This window comes from Amblyomma mixtum, chromosome 2 (genome assembly GCF_055824585.1).
Source record: "Amblyomma mixtum isolate Tamu chromosome 2, ASM5582458v1, whole genome shotgun sequence".
In the NCBI taxonomy this organism is placed as follows: Eukaryota; Metazoa; Arthropoda; class Arachnida; order Ixodida; family Ixodidae; genus Amblyomma; species Amblyomma mixtum.
The window spans coordinates 271881365-271894600 of record NC_143013.1 but is presented as its reverse complement, the minus strand read 5'-3'; the positions used below and the strand labels follow the sequence as shown (position 1 = coordinate 271894600).

At 42.6% G+C, this 13236-nt stretch overlaps 1 protein-coding gene across 4 annotated transcripts in view; it reads right to left on the bottom strand.

The window, feature by feature from the left end:
- The window catches only part of LOC149364026 (leucine-zipper-like transcriptional regulator 1), a 34529-nt gene that overhangs the window by 17450 nt on the left and 3843 nt on the right, over nt 1–13236 (bottom strand). For 2 of the 4 annotated variants that reach the window (XM_089574017.1, XM_089574020.1), the window contains exons 1-10: nt 12559–12604; nt 12034–12216; nt 9881–10000; nt 9706–9785; nt 8573–8681; nt 7164–7302; nt 5184–5323; nt 3212–3358; nt 1622–1676; nt 993–1196 (exon numbers count right to left, since the gene is read on the bottom strand). In XM_089574017.1, the coding sequence (XP_089430143.1) occupies nt 993–1196; nt 1622–1676; nt 3212–3358; nt 5184–5323; nt 7164–7302; nt 8573–8681; nt 9706–9785; nt 9881–10000; nt 12034–12176 (1137 nt within the window). In that variant the 5' untranslated portion in view covers nt 12177–12216; nt 12559–12604. The other 2 variants (XM_089574018.1, XM_089574019.1) reach the window with 2 other exon arrangements.

Below are 13236 nucleotides of genomic sequence, written 5' to 3'. Positions count from 1 at the left end.
AAGTCCATAGTAAGGGATAGACCCCTCTCTCCATTGTGGCACTGCTCCCTGCATTGTCACCCTAGCAGGGTCATGAGAATTGGCCGACGCCATTGGCTGGAGGGGGGTCCTTTGACGGGGAAAAGCAGCTGCCTTCTTAAGTTGTACCTGACTATAGATAGCAATTCACTGTGGCATCGCATTAGATTTGACTAAAAATTTCATTCTTACTTTTCATCACCGTTCAAAAAAAAAAAGAGAAAAACTTCAGAATATACACTCAAGCAGTGTACATGCTTCAGGACTGCCTGTTTTATTGCAGCCAGAAAGAGGTAACTGCCATGCTTAAACAGACAATTATGTTATCTCAAGAGATATCATAGCAAATGTTACAAAACCTTCTATAAAGGCAGAATCCACTTAATTTACCGGGAATATGAGAGACACTTCAAGCAACATTACATTCATCTATTATGGTTTCACCCTCTTGATAACACTGGCATTAAAATATAGTGCAGGTACTATCCGATTACACAAAGTCAAAAAGCAAAGAAAAGCACACAGACAAGCTTTTTCACCTGCTGCTGATGATGATTTGAGCCATGGGTACAGCACGAATCCATACCAATTAGCCAAGCTAACTGTACAACTTACTAACTGGAGTCAACAAAACATAACATTCTCCTAGTATCCTAGGTACACTACAATAATAATTTATTTGATACTAACAGTTCTTAAGGCCTCATTATTTGCTCCGGTCACATACGGCACTTTGTTCTGTATTCAATGGTGCTATTATGCCTGCATTTAAGTATGGTTTGCTCAGCTTACAGGCTGTTTTTTGTTATGTGCCCACTGCTTTTTGTGAATTTCACCCACCTACTGTACCACCTTCAAAAGGTTCTGCTCATCAATGTAATTACAACAAAAGTTACGCAAATACAAAAAGCTCCCACACCAATTCACGCCGCCCATACAGACACCAATCTAAAAAACAGTCTGGTCCCACTCACCAGACCCACGAGAAACTGGACGTCACAGAACTGCTGCGTCTCAAGCAGGCGCCCGAAGTCGTCATGCAGCGTGCACTTTGGGTAACAGGAGAACTGGAACCGGAACATCTCACGGCTGCGCACATTGTTGTCCACTGTGCCACCAAAAATATACTGAGCCTCCCCGACCACTGCTGCTGCATGGAACAGCCGACCGGAGGGAACCTGTCGGCAAGAGACACCTGTCACCATGCGGTACATGGTTCACTTCACACTCAATGGGCCAGGGTAAGAGAAAACAGCGCTCTTCTGTTTACCTCAATCTTGATGTCTAAGACGATAAAAGTGACATGCCTGTTAGGCATTTGTGGTATAAAAAGGACACTTTAATAAGGCATATCTGGTCTGCTGAAACCTTCAAAGTAGAGAAAGTGTCCGAAATAAAGTCTCCTTTAAGTTTACTTCGCAGTACTGAGCATTTCTTCACAGCTAGGTACTAGAAGGCAAATTTTTCATTCAGGTAACTCCGCCCTAATAAGTTAACGAAAGAAAAAAATAATTTCTCTTTTTTTCAAACAAGGCGTCTTCTCATTATGAACTAAAGCACCCACAAAAGAGAATGAGGTCAAAGACTCTCACTGCAAGCTTACCTCGCTATCTGGGGATGGCTGGATGATAGACCATGTCTGGGAATCTAGGTCGAAGCTGGAACATGAGTAAGAGTTGTGAATTCCACGAACAAACAAGATAACTCTGCAGTCACTGCATATTTAGCAAGCAAGAGTTCACCTTTTATACGCCAGAATTATAACGGAAGGTTGTTAGACAGGAAATGCTCCTTTCTATATGTACCCATTCATGTCCAAGTCTACTGAAAACATCTGAACATTTGTGTACTTTTGTTATGCCCGGAACTATGCTGTATGCCAATTTTGCACCATGGGCCAGAAGCTTCCACCTCATCTTCAACCTTTAGTTCCTGCTCCACTTTTTATGCAGAATGAAATGAAAATTAACAAAGAGAAGAAAATGGCATGAAATGACAGAATGATGGAAGCAAAACTGTTACATACATACTTGCAACACATCGTGTCCTGTGCTTATATCAGATGATGTCAGATCAGTATATAGTGCAACCAAATTATAGACTTGGTTTGCGAGCTTCTGAAACACAACCACTAATACTGCCATTACTGCCATTACAGTGTCGATAAGACTTTTCCTCTCGGCAGTGCTAGCAAGCTAGAAGATACAAGGGCTGGAAGAGAGCAACTCACAAAGTGCTCATAATCGCTGGTGAATGAAAGGTCATTGTGGTGCCCCTTTATTACCATAAAATGCTTGTAGATCAAAAACTCCTCGTTTCAGCCAAGCTTTCACAGAGACTCGAAGTTTTCAAACGTATTCTAAATGGCCTTGCAAGTTTTCACAAAGCTTCATAGTTTCCTCAGAAACTTGCCTGAACTTGGTCTACCTTAAGCCAAAAAGTAAAGTCCCCACGCCAAAGCCTGAAGGTTCTCGTAGCGTGTCACCCAACATGATTCATCACTGATTACTAAATATAATGAACCAAAAAACATGCAGAGCTGACCAAATTAAAATGTCAACACTGATCTCAGTATTCAAGAGCCAGTGTACTACTTAATAAGCAGTGGGCCTATCTAAGCCATTAAATACTCCGCAAAAGTGCTGCTTCTCGTTTATAAGATGTAGTCAAGAGAAGAAGATAATCCTCAGACAGGGTTGCGATGATGTATCAATCGCAGCAAACATTTACTGCCGTATAGTGAGACTAACTTTTCCCGTTAACTTAGAAGAGAATGAGTCAATAACAGCACTTGATATCCAGTGGTACAACAAAAATCATTCTAGTGCAATGAAGCTGTGAAATACGGAGAGAAATTCAAAGAAGCACCAAAATAGGCTAACAAGAGCACTTCAATGGCCCTTCATGGGGCACGTGTTATTAGCTGCGCCCATTTCAGGAAAATGGTTACGGCGCTCGGCTGCTGACCCGAAAGACGCGGGTTCGATTCCGGCCGCCGCGGCTGAATTTCGATGAAGGCGAAATTCTAGAGGCCCGTGTACTGTGCGATGTCAGTGCACGTTAAAGAACCCCAGGTGGTCGAAATTTCCGGAGCCCTTCACTACGGCATCTCTCATAGCCTCAGTCGCTTTGGGACGTTAAACCCCTAATAAACCAAACCAAACCAAACCATTTCAGGAAAGGCAGAACTCACCAGTGCAGGTCATTGGGCAGTGTGCTGTCAGCGGTGCCTCCAAAGACGTACAGATGTCGATCGAACGCAACCATGGTGTGGCCGTACCGCCGTGTGGGTGGTGCCGGCGCACCCCGCAAGATGTGCTCCGTGGAAATCCTGCTCCAGCTAGAAGGAAGCACGTTCCACAGCCCTTTTATTCTAGAACAATAAAATTTTTTACAGCACGCATGTCAGTGGAGTGCTACACAGCAGCCAAGGTGAACAACTATCTAAGTATGTGTAAGTCAATCCTGTGAACAATGCAAGTTGAGGCGCATAAAAGAAAGTCAGCACTGTCCTCTCGTTTCCTGCCTTCCTTTATTTTGCACTGTTTATGACAAAAAGGTGAACAACTATCTAAGTATGTGTAAGTCAATCCTGTGAACAATGCAAGTTGAGGCACATAAAAGAAAGTCAGCACTGTCCTCTCGTTTTCTGCCTTCCTTTATTTTGCAGTGTTTATGACAAAAAGGTGAACAACTATCTAAGTATGTGTAAGTCAATCCTGTGAACAATGCAAGTTGAGGCGCATAAAAGAAAGTCAGCACTGTCCTCTCGTTTCCTGCCTTCCTTTATTTTGCACTGTTTATGACAAAAAGGTGAACAACTATCTAAGTATGTGTAAGTCAATCCTGTGAACAATGCAAGTTGAGGCACATAAAAGAAAGTCAGCACTGTCCTCTCGTTTCCTGCCTTCCTTTATTTTGCACTGTTTATGACAAAAAGGTGAACAACTATCTAAGTATGTGTAAGTCAATCCTATGAACAATGCAAGTTGAGGCACATAAAAGAAAGTCAGCACTGTCCTCTCGTTTTCTGCCTTCCTTTATTTTGCACTGTTTACGACAAAACAGCAAGCAGGAGGAAGAACGCATGTGTTTAGACAGAACTGCAAAAGCAATTAGGGTACCGCATAGCCAATTAATACACACCACATAACCTTGTAAATAATGATTCATATCATTTATAACATTATCATTAAGTAAATATGAGTAAATAATGATAATTAATAATTACAATCATGGCAGTGTAAAAGAAAATGATAAAACGGCCAGTACAATCTCAACACAAAAAAAGCAGGCATCGTTACAGTGACTTTTTACAGATCTTTCCATACATATCAATTGGCAATGCCATTTTGATGCAAAGGGTGATGGCAGCACTGTATGCACATTACAGTACAAGTCCCCATGACATTTACAAAAGCCGCATGGCAAAGGCGTGACAAGGGTTGGTCTGTTTGACCGTCCTCATCAAAGAAAGAGCACGCATGCTTTGACACGACTGTGGTTTGAGTCAATCTACATGTATAGCTAGGCCGCAGTTCCTGATAGCAAGTGCATAGTGTAGCATGCACTGTTTCTTTTTGTCTGCCACAAACCGGAGCATTCGGTTAGAAAACTGTGGTGCAAGCTCCGCCCTCTTTCAACAGGCTGCTAAAGCACCTATGCTAGCCTGAAACACATTAGTTCATACAGCCTTCATGAGAGATTGGGGTAAAAACAGCCAGTTGGACATATGAATACAGCAGTCTCTTTAAATCCCACTTGTGCAAAAATTAGCTAGATTCCACTGTGAAACCAAGACACACAGAAATAATATGCACTAACAAAAGTATATCAATATCAACAGAAAAGCTTCTGTGGCTTATGAACAGAACATTTTAAAAAAGCGCTTACTAATGAAGTGAGATTCTAAACTTAAGTTATAAGCAAAGTGCACAACACTAAGATTCTTCTGTGAGTTTGGCAAACTGGCAAGGAATTAATCCTATGCCAGTTAGTTGATGGGCTATAATGGACAGGAATAGAACAGTGCTAACCACATGCTGTTTCCATGCTCTTAATGTGCATTCTGTCGTCTCACACTGTTCTGCTACCTGATTTTGCAACACGTAGCACCCTTTTAGTCTGGAACTGAGAGAAGAGTGAATCGAAGCTTCTTCACTCACTATTTGTCCTTGAAATGAAACTGGAAAAGGCTGTTGGTGATCTTAGCGCCGCTCTGGCCAGAGAAGACAAACATGCTGTCACGAGCCACGGCCACTGGGAAGTTGCAGCACGTTGGTGGACAGTCACCTCGCTGAGGTACCTGCAATGCATCCAAGCACAAAGAAAGCCACAGCTCAAGGTGGCCGCAGACACTCCCAGCATTGCAATTCCTTGCTTAATTATGAACCAAACTGAACCAAACCAAAGCAGCCAACCTAGACGCCAATGAAAACTCGTTTGTTCCAAATTTCCTGTTTTACGCACAAATCTATGGACTATGTAATCTCCAGAAAAAGTAAGTGATGACAGAGCTGTCCTGCTTCCAATTGTAAATTTGGTCAGACAGATGCATACTAGTTCAAAAAATGGGTTGGATACAAAGCCACAATTCAAGAACTTATGAGTGGACATCAAATTTGATAATGATGATCATGAATTTTAATGGTGCGAGGGCTGTTTTGGCCAAAGAGCACCATGGCACAAAGCATTTGTGTCTACTCAAAGTGGGGTCAAAGACCCGTTTTCCAAGCATTTCACCCGAGAAAAGACGTGAACCAGGCCAGGGAAAAGCTTCTACCCATTGGAAACCAGTGAGCACCCAGTGACACTGGGAATCAAACTCGCGCCTCCAGCATGCAAGGCTGATGAATGCCAAATTTACTGCATATGGAAAATTTTATGCACAATCCTAAGTCTCGCAGTATTTCAACATCACCCAGCTCAAACAGCAATTTATGTAGCACTGCTGGCATGAATGGGCTTTTGGGTATAGTATGAAAAATGCTTGCATAATCTAAGCAAAGCTGTCAATGTTGCTTCAATTAAATAACTTCGGTTTAAGCAGGGTTTTCTGATAACTTCTGTCAACACCAATTTCTGCACAAGACGAGGACATATGCAGCAGGCACCGAGTAGCTGCAGTGTAGGATGAATTGTACAGCGACCTTATTTGGGACAAACAGCACATATTCCCAAAAAACAGGCACAGGAGAAATTTCCACTGCACACTGTTGGAATCAGTTAATGCAACAATTACTCCAATGAAAGTGCAATGATTTGGGGTTGATGTTCTCTCAGAAAATATTCAGAAGTGTCAAAAGTGCAACTGGAATGAAAAACTACACATAATGTAATTACTTTCAGTGCAGGTGGCACTTTATACAATTTTCGGTTGATACACTTTAACAGGTGAAGCAGCCACAGATACAAAAGAGAGCACATTGTATACACCACTAAATGAATGAATGCAAAAGACAAGACAAAAGCACACCCAGTATACATTGATATAGCTTACTAAGGTTAGCAACATGTGATCCACCCATAATATTATCACACAGTATCCCTTAAATGTATTATTGCTTGTCAGATTCAAAACAGAGGTGTATTTTATTTACGTATCTTGAAGTACCTCAATACAGTACGGCTTCATCTGGAACAGCGAACCCAATGCAAGATTAAAGAGATTCTGACACTAAAAGGCACAGGTTTCAACTAATTCACTAACAACTAAGAAATAATCTTTTTTTCATCATAGGTCCCATTCTGGGTACAACTCAAGCTTTTTAAACTGTCAAGACGGCAAGCAGTAACCCGCACTCATCATCTGTCATGTGACAAAGGTGTAACGTCACACATTGGCCGAGCCACATGTTTTAACCATGAAGCATACCTTCCCGCAATGTGGTCTATGAAATAAAATGGTCAACATTTGTTATTCGCCGCAAACACGGGGCAGTCAAAAATCAGAAATCACACAAGCAATAATGCTCAATTAATTGCAGCTCAAGGAAAAAAAAAATGTTTACCAAGGAAATACATATAAAGCATTACAAACTTAGCCAAGCATATTTTTCTCAGCTTGTATCAGAAGGTGCCACTCAACTCAATTAGCAACACTGGCTCCCAAAACTGCCAACTTTTGCATGAATTCGTGAACTCACTTCTTCCCAGGTCTTGGAGTCGCCCAGCAGGGAGACGCACCACATGTCATTGAGCCGTGCATTGCCATCATAACCGGCAAAGATCCAAAGGCGACCATCATACACTGCTGCCCCATGAGCTGACCGGGGTACTGGCATGCTTTTGTACAAAATTAAAAAAAAAAGAGAGAGAGAGAGAGAGATGGCATGTTTACTCATTAACATAAACGAGCTTAGTTGAAAGCCCTGCCTCAAAAACTGTCATGCCTGTGGCAACACATAAGTGCTCTCATTTAACCTCTTCTGCAATCAGCTTGAGTAAGACTAGTTACAATTTAAAAAAGGAATGAATGTTTCACAATTTAATCAAGCTACAATTCTTTTCATGCTTATTTGCAAATTTATACCTTCACCTTTGACCAACTGATACAGAAATCAAGGAACAATCCCTATCATGGAGTTTAAGGAGGCGAAAATTGGTGCCTCATATTACATTATTCATTAAGACACAGCACAGAGCACGCAGGGTGCTAGTAATTTAGTGAATGAACCTTTATTCCTCCAAAGCACCTAGTCATTGCAATGTGTACTTCTGTTCATTTGTACGGTCTCCCTACAGTGATATGCCCTATAATGCCCCGTTGATATGGTGTTCATGCATGGACTGTTCTAAGAGTGAAGGTGCAACTTTAAACTTAGCATCAGTTGGCGACCGTTCAAGACAGCTCCAGTGATGCAAGAACCACTGCTCTTCAAACACTGACCCATTTATGAAGCTAAAAACGGCATCAGCTGACCAGAAATCAAGCTTACATACTTTCTTTCAAAGACAACAATGTGCGGAGCATGGCAGCTAGTGATAATGACAGGCAAAGTGCCAGTGAGTCACACATCTTACTTTACAGGCTAAATTTGACAAAATCCATTGCGCAACGTTTCACGTGCTACACAGATGGTAAAAGGTATGTGCTTGAAGCTGAACAGTGAGCGAAGTCATCTTTACAGCGTTTTATGAGAACTTCACTCATCAGTGACACTGCGATGCTCCACTTACGAAATACTAAACCAGACCTGACAATGAAAGGACTCATTAAAAATTTAGCTATGTATGAATGCCTGTCTAGTCAATCTATGCCTCCTCTACTAAGCACCACTGCTAACATCATGATTTCATCACATCAGAGTTTAATGTGATAGAGCCAACATGCATAGATGTGCAAGCATCTTTTCTGTTCTTCTAATTAGCTCTCAACTCGTGTCCTGTTACATTTTTTCTTCATGTTTTTGTTTCTTCAACAAACAGTTTTGTTATGATGACAAATAGTAAAAATGTTCTGAAAAAATGCAGCCTATTTATAACATATGTCATACAGAAGTTTTGAAACAGATTACAAAATACGCAAATGTGCAAATGTCAGGATGGTACACACCGGCCCTCGAACTTCCACTCAGTCCACTGACCAGTAGTGAAGTTGTATTCAAAAAGGTCATTCTTATTGGCCAGGTTTGAATTGGAGTGAATGTCTCCAGTGTAGCCCCCTAAGGAATGAAAAAAGGCACAATGACAAAAATCGTCATAACATAAATAAGTGAATTTTTGCCAATATTTCATGCGTGATAAACATACATATTTAGTGAGCCACAGCCAACAGCCACAGAAACCAAGGAGCACAGGGGATTTTTTAATTAACTTATTTTTTTGTGCTGTTGATCAAGTAAGAATATTACTGAATATGTTGTCGCTTAAAGCTAATTGATTAGAAAAGCAGAAGAAAAAACAACCACATGCCGCCGGTGGGATCCGAACCCACGACCTCCGAATTACGCGTCTGGTGCTCTACCTCTGAGCTACGGCGACGGCTGTCAAACCTTCTGCTTTCGGGGGTATTTATGTTTACAAATAACCTAACCTTGAGAGTGTTCATCAGTGCCACCCACGTTCGTAAGCGGCGGACGTGGAACGTCCCGAGTGGCACTCGTCTAGTGGCACTCGTACATTCATCTATAGAAATGCAGATTTCATCAACAGGTACTAAAAATTTATCCATCTACACGCTTATCCAATAGAGTGGTCTAATTACAGTGCACATATGCAAAAAAATATTAAAGCCAACAACTCACACCTAAATTGCTCTTTGCACATCATGGCTACACAAATCAGTTCTTTTGAAGGTTCTATGCAAGACGGTTGCAAGGACAAAATCGGCACCATATGGAGAAACACCCAAGCCTTTCACTTTCTCCTCAAGCGAAGAAATAACAGCAATAACTTTGCAAACAACTGTATTTATACTGAATGCAGCAAGACACTTGAATCTGCCTCATTTACTTCCTGCAATGGCTTTCAAAAGGTATTCATTACAATGCAATGCCAAAAATTTTATTTCAATATATTATTGGTTCATGAGAACTGGTTCATGAGAATTGGTTCATGAATGGTATTTTTGACACTCATTAGCTAGATTTGCACATTTGATGTATGAATGCTTAAGGCAGGCCAAAAGAAATACATGATGCTCACCTAGAGAAAATTTGACACTGCTCAAAGCAAATGCAAACTCACCAAAAACAAACATGCTTTTCTCATGAACAACAGCGGAATGGTGGTAACGTGGAGCTGGTGGGTTTCCTGTGGTAAATGCCCTAGATAAAAGCAGAGACAAATTATATTCAATCCTCTCAAAACGTGTCACCGGAGAGAAGAAAAACAGGTGTAGAAGAAACGGTTTGAAACTTGCCTTCCCCACGACTTGTCTCGGACATCAAAGCGCAGCAGATCGTTCAGCATCTGCTTCCCATTGTCGCCACCAAAAACATAAATTGCGTCTTTGTACGCCACGACGGTGTGCTTGCTTCTCCTGGAATGTTTCCATTTTGACATCAGAACACACTGTGATAAGGACCGACTTGCCCGATGTCACAGATTGTATGGAACCAGCACTTAACATCCCTCTGATAAGGCGAAGGTGTACTGGCTGATATGGCCTGGCAACAACCAAAACAAGTGTAGGAAAAACGCCCCTCAGAGTAGCAGATTTCTAATGAAGGAATGATTAAAATTTGCAAGCCATCATGGTCTTGGAAGAGCCATCACTCCAGGTCTTCAAGAGCAACTGCCTTTGTTTGGCAGTCACTCCAGGTTTGACCTCTTGATGGGGATGCACATTTCTTCACTCAAAACTGTCAACGAAGGCTGCGGTCCTTTCCTTCAAAACTGCAGGACTACACTGGGGCCGATGCTGATAATCAGCCCTTTACAAACAAGTCAAATTGTAGTTACAACCACATGTATTACTGAAATTGACATCTTTCAATTCTTTCAAATGCTGCAGATATTTTCGTATTCATCAAGTGCACACATTACGGAGTAAACACTGAAAGCAAGCTTAAACTGTTAACTATGAGCTGTACTGTGACAGCACTGCCTGTGGTTAACAGCCAGCCTAGAAACCTGATCACAGACAGAGTTCATATGTGCCAAAAGACAGCTCTAACAACATTAGGCGTAGCCAGCCAGCACATGCACAAGCATGAAAAATGATATTGTGTGTTCAACTAAGCTGATTTCTTTACTTTTCCTTAATTTTAATGGAGCTAGCTAGAGCACACTGACGATGTTAAATTTTCCCTTTTAACGCGACAACATTATGAGCTCATGTCACAGAAAAGTCAGCGTAGTGGGCCGTGGAAGAAAAATCCTTGAAAAATTCTAAGAGAGGTGGCAGGTGGGCCACCTAGGTCAAGTAACCTTGTTACATCATCACAACCTACCCACAGGACTGCGAGCAAACTGCTCATCGTGGCAGGCAGCAAATAAATTAATGACTGTTCATGAAAGGTTGCTCACGAAGAATAACATGGGTCTCACAAGCCCCGCTAGTAGCAGTGACACATCATTTAACCATGGCAGCACTGTACCAGGAGTGGTATGAGACCGCCCAGAGATCTATAAATGCAAAGTAGTGAATGACAAATTTTGCATATATCAGCATTAACCCAATAACGCTATCATCCCCTCCGGTTTCTCCTTTCACAAATGGTGAACAAACTCATAGCATATCACAGAAGAAACAGCACAAAACAGCAATATGTGTTTACCGGCTGAACAAGGCAGATGTGCTGCCACAACACTGCTCTCAAGCTGCTCTCTGACCAAATCACTAGCGGAAATAACACTGCAAAAAGTTGAATAGCCTGTTCTAATCATACGAGCATCCTGCACACAAGCTGTACTCCTTAAACAAATGCTACCAAATGCTGAATCAAATCTGACTCAACACTATTCTCATTTCACTTAAATGTAGTTAGTCAATATTTATTAGATATGTTGTGACTTTCCTCTCCTACCCTCGATGTCTAACGGGCCACAAAACTGAAATAGATGGCTTGCACGTGATGCCACAGGTGCCGTGATGGCGCACCACATACAGCTTCCACCAAGCTTACGTGATGCAGGTGGTGATAAGCAGATTATAGAGGTGCACAGATTTGCGGTTACTAGGGTGCAACTCAGTTTCCCATCATGCAGTCATTTCTTTTATACACATCTGTATGCTGTAGCTCATGTGTGGCTTCTGTGTTTAAAGCAATGAACAAAAGGTGGAAATAAGTGAGCTTGCTGTGTTCGCCTACAACACAGCCTAACCCCACAGATTAGTTAAGCTACAATCTGACCAGACCTCAACGTATGCTCGACTCGTAACGCGTGGAGCACGGCACTTAAAAGATTCGCATTGACAATGTGTGCGAAAATATGCAGTCGCTACATATGCAGCACTGCGAATTCGTTCAGTGTTGAACCAGAGGAAGGCAAATACACAGCAACTGCTAACACAAGAGGATCCATCAAGAGGAATGGCAAGCTACTAGAAAGCTTGCAGTGCCCGCTTACCTTGCTCCCACAAATTCGTCACAGTGCGGCATCTGACGCCATCGGTGCACAGTCTCAAAGGGCCCAAAGTCAAGAGTGAGACATTCCGCACTTTCTGGCCAGTTGTAATCGAAGTCCAAACCAGGGGGCCTCGCAATGGCCATGTCGGAATCCTCTAATCCAACACAGACACCGCGCTGCGACCTGCGGAGCAAACGAGTGACATCGGCAAACAAAAACGACACTCCGGCAGTACTTCAGTTTAGCTAGCCATGGTGGAAAGGCTTCAAGGGAATTGAAGGAGTACAGGCGAGCTCTGTAGTACAGCAGCAAGCAAGCACAACAACAAAGTGGAAACTGTGCAAACACTTCACACAAGACCAAGCGAAACATCGAAACAAGCATACAGCACGGCATATCTTCGCCGAACTTATTGCGCCACAATTCCAAAGCGCAACTTGCTTCCCACAACTAGAAGCACAACAGGCAAATAGAAACTAGAAACTACGTTTGTCGTTCGAAAATAACACATATGTTATCACCCACCTACGGCTGGGTTTCGTGAGACGTACCCGCCGTCTGCTATCCCAGTGTTGCCATACTATAGTGTTGCCAGACTTGCGCGACTTCCAGTGTTGCCAGGCTATAAGGTTGCCCGATTGTAAACTAAAACCCAGTGTGGCCAGACTATTTCTTCCCTCTCCCTTTGACATTCTCCTCCGCCTACAGCTACGCTGTCGCGCCGCAACCGCCCAGCTCTTAGAGCAGCCTTGCCCGGAGTGGCCGCCGCCTGTAAGACGAGAGAAACGCGTGATTTTGTTGAAATAAGCGTGCTACGCTCAAATTCACTTGTCGAGCAGACGGGTACGACAGACGAAATCTGCCGATGCGTGGCCCCAGTGAGCGTATTAAGACGAGAGAAACGCGTGATTTTGTTGAAATAAGCGTGCTACGCTCAAATTCACTTGTCGAGCAGACGGGTACGACAGACGAAATCTGCCGATGCGTGGCCCCAGTGAGCGTATTAAGACGAGAGAAACGCGTGATTTTGATGAAATAAGCGTGCTACGCTCAAATTCACTTGTCGAGCAGACGGTACGACAGACGAAATCTGCCGATGCGTGGCCCCAGTGAGCGTATTAAGACGAGAGAAACGCGTGATTTTGTTGAAATAAGCGTGCTACGCTCAAATTCACTTGTCGAGCAGACGGGTACGACAGACGA